The sequence below is a fragment of the Diabrotica undecimpunctata genome, chromosome 9 (genome assembly GCF_040954645.1).
Source record: "Diabrotica undecimpunctata isolate CICGRU chromosome 9, icDiaUnde3, whole genome shotgun sequence".
NCBI lineage: Eukaryota > Metazoa > Arthropoda > Insecta > Coleoptera > Chrysomelidae > Diabrotica > Diabrotica undecimpunctata.
The window spans coordinates 32191432-32216714 of NC_092811.1; the positions used below are offsets into that span (position 1 = coordinate 32191432).

The 25283-nt window shown below is 33.0% G+C and overlaps 1 protein-coding gene across 2 annotated transcripts in view; it reads left to right on the forward strand.

Annotated features, from left to right (window-relative positions):
* LOC140449776 (ATP-binding cassette sub-family C member 4-like) overlaps positions 1-25283 on the forward strand; it is a 109480-nt gene that overhangs the window by 72177 nt on the left and 12020 nt on the right. For both annotated transcript variants that reach the window (XM_072543119.1, XM_072543120.1), the window contains exons 6-8: positions 4806-6089; positions 12292-12682; positions 16256-16406. In XM_072543119.1, coding sequence (XP_072399220.1) covers positions 4806-6089; positions 12292-12682; positions 16256-16406 — 1826 coding nt within the window. The remainder of the gene's footprint in view (positions 1-4805; positions 6090-12291; positions 12683-16255; positions 16407-25283) is intronic.

The window sequence follows — 25283 nt, forward strand, 5'->3', positions numbered from 1 at the left end:
TTTTTTGAATTTTATTTGCTTACAAATGTTCATGTTGCTCAGTTTTCACACTTCTAAAAAAGTAGATTTTCTTGATACGTGCACGACTCGTACGCCCACCTCTTCCATGTAGTGCACTGTACCCAGTCTTCATTTGTTGTTTCTCCGCAGATGAGAAACTCAGCAGTTTCTTCTTCCTTAGTGTTCATTTCTTAACTTCCACTACTTGGTATCGTTGCCGTGAGCTGTCTATTTACATTAAGACTTTTTTCTTTTCTTTTTTCTCTGTTGCTGGTTTAATCTTCTCTTGTGATTCCTTAAACCTTTTCTGCAACATAGTTTTATAAGGAGATCCAGTCAAAAGCTCACTCTCGTCACTTCGTTGCTTTCCAAACCCTCGCAGGAAGGTTTAAAGCTCTAAAGTCCATAGCAGGATTTAGAAGTGCTGGCAATAGCTAAAGGTAGAGCTGTCATAGTAGAGATACTTGATGCCGAAAATGTACAAGGCGGAAAAACTACAAGTGTGGAACATGACATAAAAAAGAAGATAAAGCTACATCAAACCTGTCTGTTACAGCCAATGGTGGTCCAGATGTAGGCGTTGTTTTGCAGAGGATTGTGTCACTATGGGCTTCATTGTTTTCAGAAAAGTGAGCTGCAGCAAGATAGTCTAGATCTGTAAAAATGGTCTTTTGCAATGGGTACAAATCAGTACAGGCAAGCCGAGACTTTTGAAAGTTCCATCCTACAAATAGCTTGGAAAGCTATTTATACAAATCCAGCAATGTCTCCTTCGAATATTTTAAGCGGGTGATATTGGTTCATCCAGTTTGCACAAGCCTCATTGTACGCATCATTAAAGGGTCACATTATTGCTCGGTCAAGAGGCTGAAGTTTGTGGGTAGTGTAAGGGGGTAGACTTATCATGTGAACATTGTAGTCTCTAGCATATAGAATTACTTGTAGTTTCTTGTGAGAACTGTAGCCATCAAGTGTCAAAAGAGCCGGCCTTTATTAATTTGCATTTCACAAGCAAAAATAATTCCATATGGATCATCCTTCTTCAACTCTTCTGCCATTTTAACCCTACCAAATACAAATAATGAAGGTGAAAATACATCACCTGTCGCGTTGATAAATAGTAGCATAGTTACATTTTTGTCTCTCTCTCCTGACGTGATTTTACTAACCTGCTTTTTTCCTTTCTGTGTCAGAACAATTGAGGCACTATCATGCATCACAGAAACTTCCATTCCATCGTAATTAAACACCTTTGAGGAAGTAAAGTTAAATTTTGATAACAGTGCTTCATATTTGTTGAAGTAGAGGTTCACTTGTGGTTTGTTGAAACCGACAGCTCTTTAAATACTTATTGACTGTGATTCTCACGACGAAATCTGGGGATGGCTGCTCAAAGATTTATAATAAAGCTTGTCTCCTGCGATATTTTTTCTTTATTAAATTGGTGCGTAAATTTGAAGTGCTCAGCTAACTCAAAAGCTCTCTCTCTCTCTCTTTGTCAACCGTTTTCCATCCACTCCTGAATGTAGTTCTCTCCCAATTGCTTCCATCTTTCTGTATCTTGTCCCACTCTAATCCACTGTTTGCCTGCCACTGCTCTTATGTCATCTACCCATCATTTTTGAGGTCTTCCCATGAGTCTTGTTGTCGTCCTTGATCTCAATTCTAGAATTCTCCATATCCACCTGTTGTCATTATATCGGGCTACGTGACCTGCCCCAAATATTCCACTGAATCTAGTAAGAAAAAACTCAAAAGTAAATCTTAAAAACTCTTTTTTGTTCATAGGCATCATCTTGTTGACTAAATCTATTAAATGTACGACTAATTTGGTTTCTAGCACTTCACAAAATGTCTCCTTAAAATGACCCATAAGTGGCTTTATATCCCCACTTCCTCTTAGCTATTTGATTCTGTCTTCAAGCGTGTTCTTTGGGACAGAAAAATGAAAAGAAGCTTGTGTAATGGTCAGTTTGTTTTCCAATACTTGCTTGATTGCCATTTTTATTCAGTCTGCTGATGAAACACACTTTTTCTCTCTCTTTAGGCATCGTGTTTAATGTACCTGAAGAAGAATAGAATTGGTGAGCTGGTACACCATATTTAGTGTCCGCTACTGGGAAATTCATGACTGTTACTGGGAAAACGTGGTGAGATGATTTAATGTTTCCCTTACAAACTAATGTTTATAATTCAATATCAATTACTTCTGTGCATTGGCTATATAAGTGAAATTAACACAAACTATAATAAAATAAAATCTACTTACCAGTTTAGAAGCTTAAAACTTCTTGTTTTCTAGAGGTCAGTAAGCCGTCAACGTGAGAAAAATATATTCCTCACTCACTGTTACTATAAAACTGGTTCGGAATGACCACCGCCTGCTCTGGTACAGAGATTTTATCGCTAAAGTATCTGTTGTCTGCTATCTAGCAGACTTTATCAGAAACACACTTTGTCTGGTACTTGCAGTGTACGGTAAGGTAAATGCACCAGTACCTGATACTTTAGTATCTTTTTGATTGATTATTTACAATATTTAACGAAAAAATATAAAATGTGTTTTAAAGTACTGCTTCATAGGTTCTGAGGATATTATTGGTTACTAATGAATGCAAATTTTTTTAAAATTATATAATTAGGCGAAATTATATCAAGTTTTCTGAACACATGAAATTGGTCCAATGCCTGACCTCAAAATTTGGAAGAGTACTTAAGTGTGACTCCCTTTGTACTTATACCTGACCCACTTGTACTAACTGTTGAAGCTGCGGAAAATATAACAAATTAAAAGTAAAATTAGTATATTATGAATAATGTGTCGAAGTTTTAAAAAATATATTTTATTACAAACATAATACAACAAATTGAAGAAATTTTTGTAGACAAAAACTGAAATTTAAATGTTAATCAGAGAAAATTTATTTTCGGTGAATTTTGTAAACGTATTCATGTCTTCTATGTGGAATATACCTCTGGAATTTTTAATCTTCGGTGAATTTATAATTTTAACGACATCTTTTTCATCACACCATATTTGGTCTTTTGTTTCTGACCAGCGCCATCCTGTTCTACCACTTTGAGTCATTGCGGAAACGAAATACTCCTGTTTTCTGGCTGCTGTAACTTTACCCAGAAAATATTTACTATCATACTCTACCACCACGTAATCGTTAAGTTTGGGCTTTTTTCTAGAACAATTATTTATGTTTTCCTTTAATCTAATGACACATTCTCAGAAGTAGGTTTTCGTTTTTTTTCTTGGTTTCTTGCTTTCTTTTTCTTTCTAGTTTTTCAGCTTCAATTTTAACTTTTTTTCTGTTTTTTTTCTGATTATACTCTTGCCACATTTGACTTGTTACTACACTTGTTATTTTTTCTTTACTTTTTCTTAAATCTGGTTTTGGCTCTGGCCAGAAGAGTGCTCGCTTGAATAGACTAGGAACGTTTGGATCAGTTTTTGTACTGGGTACATTTATATGATAATTATTTAATAAAGATTTGTCTTCTGAGATCTCTAGATTCGACTTCAAAAGATTTTGGGAAATATTAGTATTTTTAGTAGGCGTTACATGTTGTGGCAAATCCAGATTCTCTTTTGGTGAACTGATGATCCTTATATTTGGGTTTTCTGACAATTCTAGATTGCTATTTTGATGTATTACATCTTTTTCAGTGTCTTTGATATGTGTTATATGTTGTGGCAAATCCAGATTTAATTTTAATAGATCCTTGATCTCTATATCTGGGGCTTCTGACAATTTTAGATTGATATTTTGAGGCGTTACATCTGTTGATATATGTAACGCATCATGTCATGTAAGATACAAGACTTGAATCATTATCAAGGAATTCAATAGCATCCGTTGAATTCCCTACAGAATCGACAAGATCAAAGTTGAGATCTGTATCTTCAAAAACAATTTCAGCCTCTTCAATAAAGTTTTCAAGATTTTGTGCAGTTAAATTAATTTTGCTCTGTTTAATTTTTTTACAAACTTCAAATAATGACGTATCTTCTATTAACTCACACCACTTTGTCTTATGTAGTGCATTTTCAAATTGATTAAATTTATCTGTCTCTATAAAAGATTCAATAAAAGCAAGATTTTCCCAATTTCGTTTTTCGGAGTTTTCAGACTCTTTTGACTTTGCTGTTAAATAAGTGTGATCTTCATTGTTGGGGAAAAAATCATTAACAACTTTGGGATTCCACGGAAAAATACCGCATTTTTAAATCTATTTTCTAGAATTTTCGGAGTTATGCGATCTTTTATTGCCGCTTCTAATAGTGGAGCGAAATCTCGTCTTCTTAATAACTCGTATTGATTTTTTAACCTCCAAGAACTTACTTGCTCCTTCCAACCAGATTTTAACGTGCTAAACACGGTAGTGTTTAGCACGTTTAGTGGCGGTAAATATGTTAGCGTATATAAACTAGACGTACACTGTTGCCAAGTTTGTTGAAACGTATTAGTTGGGGAAGATGTCAAGAAATATCTGAATTTATAGAAAACTATCCATGAAGTATTAGTTTCTTTATTATTTTAATATAAACAAGGTGTCATAAACTGATACAGGGTCAGGTATTGGTGCATTTACCTGGACAAGTCTCCCCTATTGAAATTTTTTTACCATATTACGAGTATAAAAGCATTCTTAGAATGTTTTCATTAGTAAGATCAAGTTTGTTAAGTATTGTTATAAATAAATACGTAAATATAGGAAGATTTCAATTATATTAGTTAAAATAATTGGTACGATTGTTTCATTTATAGGTACTAACTTTACTTTATTGTTTTTAGGAGAGAAATTACCGAAATAGGACACACATCCAATATTCGAGCCATAATGATGTCGTTCAATCTTACAATGAGTCGATCAGCTGTTTTTCTTTGTGTGCTGACATACGTCCTTACAGGCAATACTTTGACAGCTTCTTACGCATTTACGGTAACATCCTTTTACGCATTCCTAAGAGTATCTGTAACCCAACAATTTCCCCAAGCCATTACGCAGTTTGCCGAAACAAAGGTGTCGATATCTAGGATACAAAAGTTTTTAATGTACGATGAATTGGACAGAAGAACTGATTCAGAAAAAAACGGAGTGAACGGCACTACTGAAAAGTTATCAGATAAAACAGAGAAGCCAGAAGTAGGTGTTAAAATTAAAAACGCGTCTGTTAAATGGATCAAATCTCTACCAGAAAATACTTTAGAGGAGGTAACATTCGAGGCTAAATCAAATCAGTTAATAGCTGTGGTGGGAACAGTGGGCGGAGGAAAGTCTACATTATTACATGTCATTCTTAAAGAATTAGATCCTATAGATGGTAGTGTTGAAGTTAACGGTTCGGTATCTTATGCATCTCAGGAGCCTTGGATATTTGGTGGTAGCATAAGACAGAACATTATTTTTGGCCAGAAGTACGACGAAATTAAGTACGAAGAAGTTTTAAGAGTTTGCGCTCTGGAAAAAGATCTTGCGCTATTTCCTCACGCAGATAGGACTTTAGTAGGGGAAAGAGGAGTCATGTTGAGTGGAGGACAAAGGGCTAGGATTAACTTAGCACGAGCTATTTATAAAGAATCTGATATTTATTTGCTGGACGATCCTCTTTCTGCAGTAGATACTCACGTAGGCAAACAGTTGTATACAAATTGCATAACTGGATATTTGAAACATAAATGTGTTATTTTAGTGACGCATCAGCTTCAGTATCTTCGTACTGCCAACTGCATTTATTTATTCGAAGACGGGAAAATTCGAGCTTCAGGAACATACCAGGCTTTAAAGAACTCAGACAGTGCCTTTACTAAACTTTTAGCTTCTTCAAAAGACGATGAGAAAAAAGATGGTACACGTAGAATTTCCAAAGCAGAATCAGTAGAATCCGAAGCTAGCGAAGCTGAACATGAAGCTATAGAACAAAAAAGGGAAGAAAGGGCTACTGGTACAGTATCGAAAAGGGTTTACATAAATTATATGAATGCTGGTGGTTACTGGTTGAAATCTGTGGTGCTCTTATGTACTTTCGTAGCTGCTCAAGTATTTGGAAGTTTGACTGATATATTCTTAACAACTTGGTAAGTTTACATAAATATTTTTAAAAATTTGGCATAATAAAACTGTTGATAATATGTGCTACCATTTTTTATTAGCCAGGAGGTTTATTTTTAGTTTAGAAAAAGTTTTTTACACAGCAGTTTTGAAAAATAACTGACATTTTGTGAAACCTTACAGTTTGTTACACGGTTCACATTTTTTGAAAAAGTTTATTGATTTACTAATGTTTTCTATTACAGCTTCTTTCAGATTGTGTTTGTTGTATTTGCTATGTCGATCTTGCTGTTGAGTACACTGGACAGTCTATCATTATATGTTGCACTGAAAGTAGTATTTGATAGTTGTGGCATATCGACTGAGAGTCCTTGGAGATGATATATCCATGTATACATTTTGTATGACCTTGTCGCAGTCCGTTGATGACTAATTGGTCAAATGTCTTTAAGCTGGGAGCGGTAGTAAACATCTGGTTTAAAAATTTTTGCTAGGTTTATTTAATGTAGGTTTTTATCAATGTTTTTGATCTAAGAATGGTATATTTTACATTATAGGAATTTTCACGTTATTGATAGTTTCTGCTGCTACTTTATCATCCGCTTTGTTAACCATTATTTCAATAGGTACTAGGTTTGGTGTACCAGGCTAGGTACTAGGTGTGAATTTTTGGTATAGTTAAAAAGCTACAATCTACTTTTGATATCTCAACTGTCCAGAGAGGAGAGTGGCATCTGTTTAAGACGTGGCTCTCAATTGATATATCGTATTCAAATCGATTTATGCCTTCATTAAAAGATAACGTAGCGTGTTTCAATAAAACGAGCGGTTCTAATTTCTATAAATTTATTTATTTATAAGTTTACAGCACGATAATATCTTATCAACTCTCCTAGCTAATAATATCAGCGCTACTTATATATACCAGTTATTATGTACTAGAATATTCTGGAATAGTCCGTCTCTATTAACTTGCATTAGCCCTTCGATTCCATCCCGGTCGATACATCCTGAAGGTTATCGAACACAGATCATCGTCGTCTCGAGAAACAACCTTTATAAGGGCTACGTCAAAATAAGCTAGTTCGGTACAATAAGTTTCTAGGGGAGTAATTTGAGTACAGATTTGGAGAGTTTTTTCTTATTAAGCTTGTTATGAAGGGGTTTTATGGGGTATAAGGGGTAATAATGTCTTCATCTATTTCAGATTCTAATTTATTCTACCATATTATCTATTGTAGACCGTTCTGATCGGTATCCACTTTGAATGGATGTATGGAGATTTTTTTTCTAAGTACCATTTTAATCTTTTTCTTAGTATCTTTTCCATTATTTTACAGATACTACAAGTAAGACATATTAGTCGATATGAGGACAATAATCTTTTTGGTTTATTGTCTTTTAAAAATGGTATGTGTAATAATTGTTTCGCGCCAGAGAGAAGGAAACATATGGGTCGAATAAATTTTTATTTTTTTTTATTTAAAGAAACAAAGTCGCATCCACCCAAAGGTTATTAGCGACATTCCTGTAACATTTGTAATAATATTAAATTAACATTTGTAACAATCAATCATTGTAACAATTAATTACAATTTGGGAACAATTGAACATTTGTAACAATTAATTAAGTTAAATTTTGTGTAACATATTTATAGATTTTAAGTAACCTAATAAATTGTTCGGAACTAAACTTTTGTTGAGGAGTGCTTTCAGGTTATTTGGCAAATTGTAAGACTGTCTTTGATTTACATATTTAGGACAGTCTATCAAGAAGTGCTTTATACTGTTTACTGTATTGCAGGTTTCGCATTTTGGAGGTTCACTATTTGAGAAGAGATAGGCATGAGTATACCTACAGTGTCCAAGTCGTAGACGTGTAATAATAGTTTGGCATCTTCTACTTCTGGCTGTGGACTTCCATGAAAAAATATCACTTTTGATGGTTCTGAGTTTCGAACTAGAGTCATTCCACTCCCGATTCCACGCACTTAACACCTTATTTTTGAAATAAACTTTTAGATCGCCTGCGATACTCCGACACTCTGTTTCTGATACGTCACTGGTGATAGCGTTACGCGCACTAGTATCTGCTTCTTCATTCCCTTCTATGCCTATATGAGATGGTATCCATAGGAAGTGGACTCTTCTGAAATTTTCTTGAGCTTTCATTAATTCGGCCCTGATAATTTTCTCAATGGGGTGTTTAGGGTATACATTTTGCATAGCTTTGACTGCGCTGAGAGAGTCAGAAAGGACTAGACAACAAGGGATGTTTTTAAGATTTACTTGCTTGATGGCTTTGAGCAAACCAAATAGTTCTGCAGTATAGATGCTGGAATTTAGAGAAAGTTTAAATTGAAAAGTTTTATTTGGTGTTACCACTGCTACTCCAATGCCAAGTTCACCTTTGGATGCATCTGTATAAATTTTAATCCACTCATTGTATTGTTGATCTAGGATTGAATTTAGTTTAACTTTAAAAATAATAGGACTAGTTTCATGTTTATTATATATACTTAACGCTGTAATGACTTTGGGCTGTTCGATAGTCCAAGGTAGATAGTTATTGGTATTTGTTTGAAATACTGTTGGGAATTGAATGTTCAGTCTGGAGCTATATAATCGGATTCTCTCGTAATAAGGTTTGGGGGCACGGGGCTTATTATTGTAATAATTAATATATTTGTTATTAAAAGTATTAAAGTAGAGGATTTTTTTTATATTTGAGGCTATAGATATAGCATGCGCTAGAGCTAAGTATATTCTTCGGTAATTTAGAGGTGGCTCGCCGGCTTCGCTCAGTATGCTTTCGGAGGGAGTTGTCCGGAAGGCTCCGAGTGCAATTCTAATACCAGCGTTGTGTATGCTGTCAAGTTTTTTAAGTAGTGTTTTTGAAGCAGATGCATATACAATTGATCCATAATCTAATTTAGATCTAATTAGTGTTTTATATATTCTCAACAGAGTTTCCTGATCTGATCCCCAATTTCGGTTTGCCAATGTTTTCATTAGATTCAGTCTTTTATGACATGTTAAAACTGTTTGTTTTATATGTTCTTGCCAAGTAAGTTTTTGATCAAACCACATACCTAAGAACTTTGCCGTTGGTTTAAATGGTAGCATAGTGTTGTATAATTTTAATGTAGGGGGCATTGATGAAACCTTTTTTAAGAAGAGTATACCTGATGTTTTTGTTACTGAAAATTTGAATCCGGTCGTTAGAGACCATTGTTCTAATTGGTTTAGAAAACACTGCAAAGCGTTTGTCATTGATTCGGTGTTATTTCCTTTGATATAGACAACAAGGTCATCTGCGAAAAGTCGAGCCTTTAGAGGTTTAGTAAGGTTGTTAATAATATTATTTATTGCCACTAAGAATAAAGTAGGGCTTAGGACTGATCCTTGGGGTGTTCCATTTTCTTCACTTTTCTCCTCTGAGTAAGTATTAGGTATGTACTCTTACGCAAAAAGACCGGTTCTGTAAAAAGTTTTTAATAAATTTCAGGCAATTTCCACGAATATTTCATGAATGTAGTTCTTTCAGAATATTGAATTTCCAACAAGTATTGAATGCCCTTTTTAAGTCGAAAAATATTGCAATACAATGTTGTTTGGTTGCTAGCGCTTCATAAATGTCAGATTCTAGATCAAGAATATTGTCAATGCCCGAACGATTTTGTCTGAAACCGTTTTGTTCCGGAACTAAACGATTTGATAATTCTGTCCACGTTAATCTAAGATTTACCATTTTTTTCATCAATTTGCTCATAGAACATGTTAAGCTGATTGGTCTGTATGAGTGAGGTTCTAGGATTGATTTTTGAGGTTTTAAAAAAGGTAATATAATAGCTTTAGACCAAATTGATGGAAATTTATTATTTTGCCAAATTAAGTTGAAAAGTTGAAAAATAAATAATTTTGCTGAGTAAGGAAGATGTTTTAGAAATATTGCCGGGATATCGTCTGGGCCCGGGCTAGTATTTTTTAATTCGGATAAAGCATTTTCCAGTTCTTCAAAAGTGAAAGGTAGATCTAATGGATCATTTAAATTGTCATTTGCAAAAAGATCAGTATTTTCTATTATTATTTTCCTTTCAAGGAATGTATCATTGTAGTTACTGTTTGAAGACATTTCTCTAAAAGATTCAGCTAGGGTATTAGCTATTTCTTGAGGAGAAGTTGAAATCCTATTGTTAACTTTTAATTTAGAAATCATTGGCGTGTATTTCAAACCAGAAATTTTTCTTATTTTTTTCCATACTTCGCTGACAGGAGTTGAGGTGTTTATTTCTGAAACATACTTGGACCAGGAAGCCTTCTTAGCTTGTTTTATAATAAGTTGTGTCTTAGCTTTAAGTGATTTGAACATGGTTTTATTTTCAGGTGTTTTATGTCTTTTATATTTATTAAATGCAGTTTTACTTGCTCTAATAGCTGCTCCACATTCTGAGTTCCACCAAGGTACAGGAATCTGATTATTCTTTGTCTTTTTTGATTTTCCAACGAATTGCTCAGCACTGCTTATGATAATGCTATTCAAATTGTGTAAGGATTCATCAATGCTTTCATCCATTTTACAGTTAGGCATTGAGTTGTCGATATAATTTTCGAATTTCAACCAATCAGCAGTTTCAGTTTTCCATCTGGGTATGAAAACGTCATGGGTCAGAGCCATAGAGTTTTTTATTACTATAGGATGGTGGTCGCTCCCATAAGTGTATTGTAAAACTTCCCAGAATAATCGAGGTGTGAGTGCAGGGTCACAAAGACTTAGATCAATTGCTGAAGAATTTCCGGTATTTATGTTAAATCTGGTTGGAGATCCGTCATTAAGAAAATTCAATTGAAAATCTGAAATTATATTTTCGACAATTTTTCCTCTAGCATCTGAATAAGGGGAGCCCCAAATAATATTATGGCTATTAAAATCTCTCACGATGATGCGAGAGGATGGTATTTGATTGAATAACTCCTTTAAATCGTTGTACGTTACTTGACGACTGGAGGGTAAGTAAACGTTGCAAATAAAATACCTGTTTGATGATTGTATTTCCACGACTACAACTTCCAGATTTGTAGCCACTGGAAATTCTTTCGCCGATAGTGATTTTTTTACTAATGTGGCTACACCGCCTGAAGAAAAATTATTAATTGTTATCCTGTCTTTGCGAAAGCAGTCATATTGGTTGGAGTTATATTTTTTTGAGGGATTCAGATTAGTTTCCTGTAGGCATATTACATCAGGAGATTGTTCACCAATTAGATGATGGAGCATAGCAAGGCGATGGAAAAAACCATTAATATTCCACTGAAGTAGAGACTTGAATTTAATGTTGGCTTAACTGAGATGTGTCACTTTCCGCTTCCGATGGATTACGTTTTATGGATCTTTCCTTTAAATGGGGATAAACTTGACTGAGCATATGGGACTCGAATAAATTTTGTTGGAGATCTTAACTCAAGTAAACTTCGCGCTAATAGGTAGTTTTTCGATAAAAATTGGTAGTGTGTTATCTGATTCCGGTGAGGTATATTTGGTGTTTAAAGACTTTGATTAAATTTATCAAGTGTTATAGATGTCTTTAGTGGTCAAACGAGATCTTCTATCTTAATTTTTGATGCTTCAGTTCTTTGTTTATGTTCTAAGAAAGTGTGGTGTTACGGCTGATTTCTTGAATACAAATTGTAGTGTTCTTCTAAAATTTTTGAAACTCCTTGTTTATTTGTTAGATGTTAGATCTTTGTTATTATGTCAAGATGCTTAATATTTTTGAACCTTTTATTTTCCTTATTTTTTGCCATATATTTATCCATTGTTTATGGCCCTTATGTTTATGCGGTTTATAACTTCAATAACCTGGAATATTTCCTTTTTAATGATGAAAATCACTTAATGCAAAATCGTGCGAATATGGTGGACTATTGAACAAATTTATCTTAAAAATACATTGGTATATACTATACTTCTTTTCATTACAAATACGAGTCAGTAGCGTGATTTTATATAAAATTAAATTTATATAATATAAATTATAATTTTTGTACCTCAATGGACCGACAGATCTCTTAGAAGTTTGTTTATAGATATCAAATTTGGAGTCAAACTAATAAGCCCACAGTCACTGGAAATATATTAATTGAAATAAAAATCTTTATTGTAGTCATCTATGGGTAGTTATTCTGTAGAAGTATTAAGATTTTGATTTTGTTTGTATTTTATTTTAGGGTCAACGTTGAACAGTGGCGAGTAGACAACAAAAACAACGGAGTCTTCACTAATAAAACTCTTAATGAATCTTTAGCAAATGCTACATACCCTTTAACTGAAAATAAACCTCCATTTTGGAGCACAGTGTTAACGGAAGACAACACCTTAGCAATATATAGTTGTTTAGTAATACTGACCATGGTACTAGCAGTTACGAGATCGATAACGTTCTTTAAATTTTGTTTGAGAGCTTCTACCAATTTACACAATTCTATGTTTGGCAAAATTATTTTCTCCCCGATGTTATTCTTTAATACGAATCCATCTGGAAGGATTTTAAATAGATTTTCGAAAGATATTGGAGCATTGGATGAGTCGTTGCCGAACTGTTTGGTAGATACAATTGGAGTAAGTATAAATGTTTAAAGTTATTATTATTATAACACTATTATGTATAATGTTAAGTCTTTATTAATTCTAATTTTATTTATATTAATTTATCTTACTATAATTTATATATCCGAGCGTCACATTTAAAATACCCGATCGCGATATCTTCTTTTGACTGGCCTCCTTCAATGAAAGCTCCGTTATTATATATGAGAATACAGCTTTCGAGAGTTCAGGCGAATCCCTCTGATTATACTAGAAAGTAAATCGGCCGGGTCATCACTCGACCGGAAACTTCGAGCGACCGTTTCAGGTAGATTTGTGCCAGCTGATCGAAGGGTCTCGTAGAATCTACAACATATTAGTGAATAAACAACATGTTTACAGGTTTTTAATATGCCTCATATTTTTACGTAACAATAATCTTATAGATCAAATTATTTTGATCAAATTGACGTAATGACTTCATAATTGCAGTTTGATCAAATTTTAAAGATCTGCCTTTCACACGATCGTTCAAGTTTAATGAAATTTTTATTGACGATGGTCTAATGAAGTATGTCTGATTAACGAAATTATTTGTCCCTTTTGCTTATCTATTAATAGTTGTTTTTTGTTTGTTAAAACTTGTAAATGAAATGAACCAGTTGAGTATACATTTAAGAATAACTTTATTTTGTTCCAAAAGTAAATACAATTGACAGTTTACATTGTATTGCTTGTCAAATTTAAAGTGATACTTGGCCTATTTGAAATTAGGCTCCACCCACGATGCGCATTCGACCACAACACAATTCGTCCTTATTATTTCTTGGCCCTTCGAAGGTACAAGGTACTTGTATAGTCTGCGACAAAGTTTTTTTATTTTACTTATGTTTAAAGTTACTGTGTGTTGAAGAAATATCGTATTACAATAGATTTGACTTTTTAAATAATTATTGTTAAGTTTTTTAAATTATAAACATGGATTTTCATTCAAAATTAGAAGGCGGCAAAGTCTTGTCTGGACTAACGAGGGAGGTAATAGCAAATGTAATTATTTTTATGCAGAGAGAAGCGATGCAAAATCCGCATGTTAAAGATTTTAAAAAAGTTCAAGAGCGTGCTTCCTTAGCAACGGGAGTAAGTATAGCCACTATAAAACGGATCTCTCGTGAAATGAAAAATATAGAAGAAGGTGCTTCTACATAATTTTCGACGCCTAACAAAAGAATGAGATCTGCCCCAAAATCCAACTTGGGCGATTTTGACAAAGGTTAACTTCGGCGTATAATAATAAATTATGTCACGGAAAAACAAGTTCCTACATTGCGACATATTGCAAAAAAAAATAAAGGAGAAAATATTTATACAGAGTCGCATGAAACTTTGAGAAAAGTGATGAGAGATATGGGATTTCGATGGAAGAAAGCAAAGAATAACAGGAAAATCCTAATGGAAAAACCCGATATACAAGTGCCCCGGAGGAAGTTTCTCAGAAATATTAAACAATATAGGGAAGAAAATCGGCCCATAATTTACATGGATGAAACTTATATTCATTCCTCTTGCACAAACCCAGAAATAAAACTTATGAAATAAATCAAATTATGAACAATGCAGGTCACTCTGTCTTAAAAATACCTCCCTACCACCCGGACTTAAATCCAATTGAGTTAGTGTGGGCTGCTCTAAAACAATATGTGGCAAATAAAAATGTAGATTTTAAATTTAAAAATGTTGAAACATATTGTGATGAGTTTTTTTGCAAATTTTCCCAAGCTGAGTGGAAAAAATATTGCGAGCATGCTATTTCTTATGAGCGTTATTAAATGGAAAAGGAACCAGCTCTAGACTTAATTGTAGACGATTTAATAATACATTTGCAGAAAGATAGTGACACTGATAGTGTGGATTCTCTAGAAAATAGTAGTTCGGAGACAGAAGTCGAACTTTAATTTTAATCGTGTCTTTTGTGGTGAGTTATAAATTAAATTATCTCAAGTGTCTTGTGGGTCAAGTAATTTGTATCTAAAAGTAGTATTAGACATCAGACTAATCAGTGAGTTTGAGCGCCAGCGGCACCGAAACACCTTTCTGAAGGACGCGTAAACTGAGCATTGAGGTCACGTACCGACAGACGTAGGCGGATGGACAGGCCTTTTGGGCACCCAGTCTCCGAGGAGAACAAAATTCATTTTGCCAATTCGACGACTGAGTGACCGAACATACACAGTTTGGACAGCGAGACATCGACCCAGGTCGATGGGCGATGGCCCACTGTCTGGACAACACATTTAGGGAACATGAGTCCTAAGTAGTCATTCAGTTTTTAGTCATCCAAAGGGAGAAAAGCTCTTCTAGCTACCCCTAAAATTAGGTGGCTTAACTACATACGGAAGATGTTCTATTAAACAGGGTCTCCAAAGTAAAAAATGAGTACAGTCTCCTCTGCGAGGGGGAGGGGTGGAAAGATAGCTTGTGGGTCAGATAGGTACCACTCGAAGGGAGTGTGACCGGTTTGATCTCAGACATGTAGGTCCCACTATTCCATTGGAACACATATCTCTGTAGGAGCTGGGTTGTACGCTTGTGTGTGTGTGTGTGTGTGTGTGTGTGTGTGTGTGTGTGTGTGTGTGTGTGTGTGTGTGTGTGTGTGTTTGTGTTTTTATTTAAAATAAAAATTATTCTTAGGCTATTTTCTTGTGGCATTATAATGTATTTTACTATTTTTATTGGGAATAAGCCACAATTTTAGTTTAAAATAAGTTTAAAATAAAAAATAAAATATTACGACAACTCGAGTATAAAAATTAAGTAATAAATGTTTCGTCGGTATGTTCCAGGTATAAGATTAACTACTGTTCTTTTATTCTTATACAGTTTACTGTAACGCAAATGTAAAGCTTTCATCTCTGCCAATATTCCTCTTATTAAAATACAGAACGAGACATTTATACAAGTGTTCGAAAAAACTGCCGCTTCAACATGACTAAATGGTCAATATTAATGAGTCAAATAAAATATAATTAGAAGAATTTTTTTACCAAGTAACAAAACAAAAAATTTTGTATTTTGAGAAAAATTTCCGAAGGAAAAATTGAAACGTCAAAATAACATACAATATAGACATATGCGTTCTCCGAATACGTTCTCACTTAATTTTCTACGCAAGTGGACAAATTTTTCAAGTATCACCTTAAATTTGACAAGCTGTACCAAGCTTAACTTACTGTAATTGACATATAGCCCTAATAGTTAAATTTTGTTAAGTTGATCAATATTTTAATAACACAAACCCACATTTTTCATACTAAATCGACTGGCCCAATTAACATTATTTTTAGTACTGCAATTAGCATAATGGCAAGAGGGCCTAAAAAAAAGTATAAAAAAAACGTCGCTTTTAATTTTTTTTCATTGCACTACACTTAAAAAGGAGTAACATAATTACAGCAGCAAGCTAGAAAAGTGTAATAAGTCATGTGATTGGAATCGAAGACGAAATATTAAATATTTTTTAAGCGTAAACAAATTAATTATACCTAGCAGATACAAACTAGTTTTTAAATCAAAAAAGAACCGAGCTGTTAATATTTAACTTTGTTTTAGATTGGTCTGATTGTTACTGGTACAACTTTAGTTATTGCGTCAGTCAATCCATGGGTTCTTCTACCTACCGGCATAATAGTAGTTATTTTCTACTTCATTAGGCAAGCATTTTTGGCATCTAGCAGAGACATTAAAAGAGTAGAAGCTGTAAGTAAGTATGGTCTTAAAATAATTACTATATGGTACAAATATGCTGTCTTGTAGAATTCCAACCTTAACTTGTTAATTACAGTCTTCTTTTATACAGTGTGTCCGTAAAGTATGAAATATATAATCGATATTTCCTAAATGAAAAGCCTTTTTTAAAAAAATCTAAAACACGCCGCTTTTTAAGTTTAATGTTCTACATTTGACAATAAAATTTCATTATACAAAGTGATATAAATTAATGTGATGATGTCATCGGCTCTTTTTTAAATGTAACACCTTGTATTTTAGGACACTTTTAGATCGATAAAACTGAGCTAATTCCAAAAAAGTATAATACTGGGGATCTAACGGATATAATTTGAGAGATATGCGGTTAGAAAATTAATTTTTATTGATTTCTAATATTAATAAATTATAAATAAACTCAGAAATACTCCCTAACAAAGAATCCTTCGAAATAAAACAAGCTGTGGCATAATTAAAGGACAATAAGACTCCGGGCATAAGTGAAATACTTGTAGAAATGTTGAAGGAGGGGAGTGAAATTATTCTCGAAGAATTGAAAATTTTTTTCAACGAATATCTTCACAGAGGAGAAGTCCCAGATGGTTGGAGTGAAAGTTTGACAATACTTCTATTCAAAAAAGGAGAGAGGGGAGATTTGAAGAACTATAGGCCAATCTCCCTGCTGTCCCAAATGTACAAACTGTTTATGAGAGTAATAACTAATAGGTTAACGTCGAAGCTCGATAGCTATCAACCGGTAGAGCAGGCAGGATTCCGAAAGGGTTACAGTACAGCGGATCATCTTTTTATAGTCAGAACACTAATTGAGAAAGCCAATGAATATCACTTGAACTTATACATTGGCTTCGTTAATTATGAAAAGGCATTCGACTCCATAGAACTTTGGGGAATAGAGAGAGCTATGAACAACTGCAGGATATACTCCCGATACAGAATGCTCATACATAATATTTACAAGAAAGCTACAATGAAAATACAAATAGATCTGAAAACCAAAGCTATACCATTGTTTAAATAGGACTAGTTAGACAATCCTTATGGAACAAACGTTTGACTCTTATTCTGCCGTCACATGGCGGCCTCTAGTCATAAATTTAAAAAACTATTAACAGAAACTTAATTCTCCGCAGGATTCTATTCGAGTATATATTTGCCTGTCTCCTAACTAAGGCAAACCTGTACACGGATGCCAGATTGTGAAGAAAATATAAAACTTTAATAAAATGCTTATTGTTATTATCGTTGTATGCGTCTAGTGAAAGATAACTTGACTATTTCGAGCGAATATTTCAAACTGTTTTTATACTTTGAGACTTGCTAAATCTAAATCGGTTAGTAATCTATTTATATGAAGTAGGTAAATGCTACCTTTTTTAAATTTTTATTAGTTTACCAGATATTTAATTTGGTTATATGATTTGCTAGAAAAGGATTAAATATTTAATTGAAATATACTCGATTGCTATCGTCTTAGAACACTAATCCAGAGGTTTATTTTTTAGTCAAGACTTAAGTTTTATCATTGTTTAAAAAAGAAAATCTTTTTAAACAATGGTTTTATGTATGTTTTGAGAAAATTAAATTTTCAATCTTTTAATCTTTAAAATGACGTTTGAAAATATAGTAAATTTATAGGTATGGTTTTTTGATAATGTTTTTGAAACAAATAAACACATCGATATGCCACAACAAGAGGCAACACATATTTAGGGAAAAATTAATCTATGTGTTGGGATAAAAGGAATAATAAAACAACACTTTAATAAATAGTATCCTTTATTTTATTTATTTATGTATTTTATGATATAAACACCATTTTTGTATTTCTGTTTACATAAATGAGAATGTTTTTTTCAATCAACTCGCCCGATTTGAGCTGTTTATTAATGAAATAATTTTAAATTACAAAGTGATAGATATTGCAAAAATTAAATTCGCATTATTTTAATAGTTATACACCACTTATCAAAATTCTAATATCTACACATAGACAATATTAACGAAATAATAATTCAAGATAAAAAAAAACAAAACAAAATTGTTTACATTAATAGATATAGAAATTGATTGTAACATTGTTTTCATGACCTAAAATAAGCAATGTATGTATTGCGAAACACTATTGGCACTGGTTGAGGTTGTTTTGCTATCGAATACGTATAAAAAACGCGTGGTGTCGTTAACAAACCTTCCTCTTCTACCTTACTATATTTTTTTGGTTTGCATTTAGATATTTTTGGACAAAATGCTTACTGCAAGGAATTTTTTTTTTAAATCGGGTAGCTCCAGACTTTCCAATGCAGCATTACCTACAACAATATTATTATTAACACAACTTAAAAAAAGCAACTTTCTGCACAATAAAGTAAAAAACAATTTAAGTTCTGTATTCAAAATATAAATAACTTCGCAGTTGTGCCAATATATGTTTATATATATATATATATATATATATATATATATATATATATATATATATATATATATATATATATATATAAGAGTAAGAAAAAAGAAATTTTTTAGATAGGAAAAAAAAGATCCCATAGGACTATCAGAAACTAGTCCTATGGGATCTAGTCTTTCACCCATTCTAAGTAGCTATGTCATGGATGATGTTATCAGTGATTGTGATTGTATCAACAATTGCACATTTTTCATTCCTTTTTTTTAAAGATATGTAGATGATTTAGTTTTGGCACTTCCTAAACAGGCACTTCCTAAACACAAAATTATTGAAATAGTCAACATTTTCAAGTATCATAATCAACATATACAATTTACAGTTGAGGAAGAGATAGACAATTCTCTAGTTCCTTAGAGTAGGTTTCAAGTCCAGTGCTTTATACAGGCTGGTGAATTGTTTGCAGTTGGTAAGTTTGGTATGGTTGATTCGTAGTCTTGTAATAGTCGATGCTTCTCTTATAGTTATGAAGTGTAGGGAGAGATGACCAATAAAAGATTGAAGTTTATGAAAAGTTGTTTTGCTCTTTTGTTCTAAGTTTTGTCAAGTATCCTCTACCGACTTTTTTAAAACGAATTTCGAGATTCGTTAGCTAGTTGAATTGGCATGGTTGGTAGCTTCTTTGGCACAATGATCTGCTGTTTTATTACCAGTAATTCCGGTGTGAGAAGGCAGCCATATGACAGAGACTGTTACATCGTAAGCAGAGAGATTTTGGTATTATGTCATGAATGTTTTGAACTAATAGGTGCTCAGTGAAAATTGTATTGACTAAATGGATATATGAAAGTTAATCTGAACAAATAGTTTAGAACAAAGGTTAGAAGATTCAAGTTTGTTAAAAATAGTGAGTGAGGTATATATTGAAGGGAGATCTTTAGCCCAGAGGGGAAGTAAAGGTAGAGGAAATGAACTAGTCAGAAAAAGGTCAATATTTTTAAGTAGTGGACAAATTAATTGAGGTATAGGTTTTATGATAAGGTGTTGGTTATTGTTAGTGGAAGAAGACGGCACTGTGGCAATTAGGGAATGAACGGGATTAAATGGATTTGCGGATGTTGATGCAGCATACGAAAGTAGAAGTGATTATCGTCTTGGGTAGGAGAAAGTTCATTAGATTCACGGTATACACTCTCAATAGGACTAAAGCGAAAAGCGCTCAGAAGTAGTTTTATTGGCACCCCATTGAAGATGACTGAGGGTTTTAAAAATGTTCAACCTTTTAAAACAATTGATTTTAAGTTCAGAGATTTGATGTTTTCAATTTAATCTGGAGTCAAACATAAAACCGAGAATTTTACAATAATTAACAACAGAAAGTAGAGAATTGGTAAATAAAATTTGGGGTAAGGGAGTGGAAATCCCTATGGAAAATTTTATTAATTTGGTTTTGCTCTCAGAGAGTGATAATCTTAGTTCGTTAGATTTACTGCACTTTGTATAAGTTTATATGAGGTTGAGACAGATTTAACATGGCAGTAAATGATTAGGTCATCAGCGTATTGAACATATTTGATGGGAGGCAAATTTCGTTGATGGCAAGAATGAATAAAGTTAAACTTAATACAGATTCTAAAGGGACACCTTAATTTTGAGGAAGAGATTGAAAAAGTTTACCCTTGGCAAGGACTTTAAAGATTCTTTCAATTAGATATTTTTTTACAAATGAGAAAATATTACCATTTAAATTATAGTTGGAGATTTTGTCAATGATTGCTTTTCTGGAGATTAAATAAAATGCCCTTTCAATGTTAAGTACAGTTGCTACGACATCTTGTTGATTATAGATTGCTTAAGAAATGTGTGTGTACTAAAAGGGTGTACATATGTGAAATTATGAATATAATTTCGGTGTATGAGGACTGTATTACATAGGGCTGGTTCAAATAAATTAGGATATGTGGCAAAAGGTTATACAGACTATATCAAATTAATTTTATATAAAGTCTTACTAATTCTTCTGGTGCACATATACACACTCGCGGTATTTAGAGGCTTTCAGTCGCGGTTGTTCTTCATACGGGGAAACTGTCCGGTTACCGGTTTCTGAAGACGTGTTTCGCGGTACTAACACTTAGATCACGATATAGAGCACATTTTTCGTCTGTACACGATTAAAATAGTATTTTCGGTATTTTTCGCGTAACTACATGCGAGAGAGTTAGAGTGGAGAAAAAGAGCGGTAAGTCTGTACCAAGCGATAGATAGCGATAGAGAGATTATACGTCTGCCTAATAAGACTCAGCAGACGAAAGAGAGGACGACTGTTTCTAGCAACAGTCAGCAGTCAAGTGTACAACTGTCTGTATTTCTAATGGAGTGGGGTTAAAATGTGAGTAGGAAGGGTTGGAGAACGGGAAATAATTGTAAAATTGTGGTAGAATGGTAGCTAGTAATACAGCGAAAAAATGACATGTCATGACGACAAAAACGATTTGTCTTCATGACATAACCCGTTTGTGTTCGTTTGTTCTTTGTAATGATCTTTCTTTTATCTTAGTATAGATTAGGGCAAGATCTTTCATTAACGATTGTCAGCGGTATGTCAGTGGTAAATTTACTGGCTTCATTTAGAGGGTCGTTGGTGCCTAAGGAATTTTAGAGAAATTTTTCAAGATTATTCTAGAAAACCCTAATTTTTGTGTTTTTATAGGATTTGAGTGCAGCTTTTAGTTCGAAATAGTTTATACGAGAGTTCGGATAATTGGTATCTTGTGAAACTGAGGATGAATAATTAAAGGGCGAAGGAAGAAAAGAGTATATATGGTTAGGTTCAGATTTGTTGCAAAACTTTTCTTTTAAATTTTCTGCCAGAATCTTGGCTGTCTCTTAATTGTCAAGGATAACCTTTCGATTAAAAAAGAGATTGGAGATTTTAAGGTTATTTTTTATTAACAATTTTTTTTTCCACACTGGGCTAGTATTTGAAGTACATAAAGTTTTCTTACTTAATTAAATATCGTGTCTAAATTTGGCAAAAGATGAAGTAAAAATATACAGAGAGCAGAAAAAATGAATAAATGCGAGAGAAATAGAGAAATTCTATTCATCATGTATGCTGTGATTAGATTTGACATCAGATTTATCAGAGGATGCACTTATATATACTCTTGTAAGTCGGAGGTAGGCTGTTCTTTTAACTTTTTTAAGATTCTAGTAATACGGTTTTTATTGATCTTTTCCTTGTACCTATGTAGAGCTGCAATAAGTCCTTTTGAATACCATCTATGTTGGAGGATTTTTAAGCTTCTTGTAGTGGGGTGATACATACAAAAGAGTTCTCAAGAAATGTAATAAGTTGCATGGAATTGAGTGTAAAATTAGTCGGATTATCTTTGTAAATCATTTTTATAGCGGAAATATAATATCCGATTATATAATTTCGATACCACCACTTTGGGTGGTATCGAAAATGCCGAAGGAGGAAAAGAACTTAATAGAGCAAGAATACCGGATGAAGATAGAATGGTAGGAGTATCAGGAGGACTGTCATTGAAGTGTCCCCTTTTTTTGTCCTACTGCCAACATGGGCTTTGAATTAGTACGACGAGGGATGGATAAATCCATAATGGCAGCCAGGATGGGTATGTAGTTAACGGAGATGGACTCAATTTCCGAAGATAGAAATTCTTTTGATGAAGTTAAGGATTTAGGATTAAGGACTCCTTAGAGTCAGCTGAAAATGAAAAAGAGGGAGAAGCATTAGCTGCAATGAGTGTGTGATCTGGTCAACTGGAGACTTTGAAATCATACCCCACGGTACGACCCGTAAGCTTACAAAGAAAACACTACGGTCTGTCAGAGAATAAAAATATTTTAAAGGATGTATTTTCATGGTTAATTAACAGAGAAGATTGCACTTCGAAGTTCACCTTGTCAGGGATTACAAATGTTAACCTAGGAAAACTCCTGATAATATGCCTATTGATCATCTGATGTTCCGTATTTTTTAGGGACGTCTCGATTAGTGAATGCGGAATGGAAGGAGATACATTTGAAATAAGGATTCTTTTGGTCGCAGAAAGAAGCCTGCAGATAAAGATGACGGTGAAATTAATTATGACTTTCGGTGTATTAGTTGATCAACGATGTCGGTAGAAGTGAGGAAAATGCGGATTCGATTATTCGAAATGCGAGATGTAAAAGTAATATTTTTTGGATAAACCATTTCACCAATTTCTATAATATATTTAAATAAAACAGTATTCAAAATGGAGTGCATGACAATAACTTGTTCCCTTTTAGGAAACGAACGGGGAGGAGGTCTAGAGACTGCGGCAACGACATATGATTTTGGGTTGGAATTGAAGCTGTTTTGTGTAAATGTAAATATTTAATTGCTGTTCATGATGTGTTGTCCTGGTTACCCAGACCGTAACACAATACCTAAATGTGAGTACCTAATGGACCCTCTCCCAAACTGGAAAGAAAGAAAAAAGGATCTCACCTATTTCTTGGGATTTTCACTGGTTTTCTTTAATTACACCAATATAGCCGCAATTAAATTCGACTATTGAAATATAAAACCAAATTTGATACTTGTTTTCTTATCACATTGTGATTAAAGAACTTCGCTTCGTATTGTTAACTCGTCGTTGAATTACTTTATCTGTTTAACACTGTTTAAATCTTTAAAATCCGTGAGGAACTTTAAAAAGGGTGTTTAACCTTTGACAGTTATTTGACGTTTTTTGAATCGATTATTTGAAGCTTTATTTGTAAACTTCAACATTTTATTAAAAAAACAGTTTGAAAAAGTGCTTTTTAGCTTCTAAACATTTATACTACTTTTAATATTTTTCATGTCATACGGCTGTACGTAGGCTCAATGAAAAGCTGGTGTAAAAGCACAATTAAAAAAAAACAGAAATTTCCATAACCAATAACAAGAAACAAGCTGAGATATTGCAGCGGACAGATCTCCCTTGCATTTTTCTGTGGCGATATTTTACGATTACCATTATTTAAATGTTTCAAAACTAATTTACTTTTTCACTGTGTATGCCATTTATAAATCGAATTATAAAATTTAGATATTCTTTTACAATGTGTTCAATTTTCAGCCTTAATGTTAATAAACAATGAAAATATTTGCAATTTCTTAAACAAGAAAAAAAAATGCTATTTGATTTCCTCTGGGCAATAGAAGGTTTTGGTTTTTTTTAAATGTTTAGCTTTATATTGAGCCTAGATACAAGTGTAACACATAAAAAAGTCAAAGTTATTAGAAATTTTTATATGCTAAAAATTTGTTATTCTTCAAACTGATATTTAAACACAAATTTAATATAATCTTGATGTTTGTTTTTAAAAATTTAAAACGAAGCCATAAAAATCGATTTCTATTTACAAAATAACCCTAGAGTGACTGTTTGGATAAGTACAGTTTTTTAAATAATCGGACTCCTGGATAAACAAGTTGAATAGCTCATAAACTGTATGGTCGTTCTGTATGATATTTAGCACCCTTTAAAAACTCATTAACTGCCATAATTTTAAATAGTTGTATTACATATCGTTATGCAAAAAAGAAAGTTATTTATATGTATATTATTTATATTTATATTAACATTTATAAATTTTACAAAAATAAGGGTTTTTAAATTATCTCGGTCAATTCTTTATGTATTTTAATTATAAAAATCTCAATATTAGAGAACATTTTATGATCTATAACTTTTATTTTAATCATATATCTCTAACATGAATAAGAAACGTTTTATGCGCATACACTTTTTTCACTTTTTACGATTGTTTAATAAAAAATCAAAGCAAAATTAGCTGTAGTCTTCACATAATTGTCATCAGCAACCCCTCATATACCTTTTAGAGACTTTAAATATCTGTTTAAGATTTTTTCACCTTTTATTAGAGTTGTAAATCATAAAAAGTTATGTAATTTTTGAGAGTATCCAAATTAAAATACATGAAACTATTAACCAAAATAGTTGCAAAAAAACCTTATTTTTGCAGTTATTTATAAATTATAATAACTCCTTTTTTGCGCAAAGACATGTAACATAGCTCCTGGAAATTATGGAAATGAATAAGTTATTAAAGTGCATAACTTCCATTGTCTATCAACAGTAAGAGCTGAAAATTGAAGGGACACTAAATGAAGATCTGAATTGTGCGTTCCAACTTACAATATGGCATATGCGGTAAAGAAGTAAAAATTTATAACCCGTTAAAATGATGGTATTCTTAAAATACCGCTTCGGAAAGTAGAATGGAGAACCATTTGAGCTCGGTTTTTTTTAGATTTGAACTTTTTCAAAATGAAGGGCGATTGCAAAATTTGCAATATCTTGGCTTCTGTGGCACGTAAAACATAATTTTTTTTTTCAAACTGGGATAGCTCAACAAAAAGTTGTTTACATAATCGCT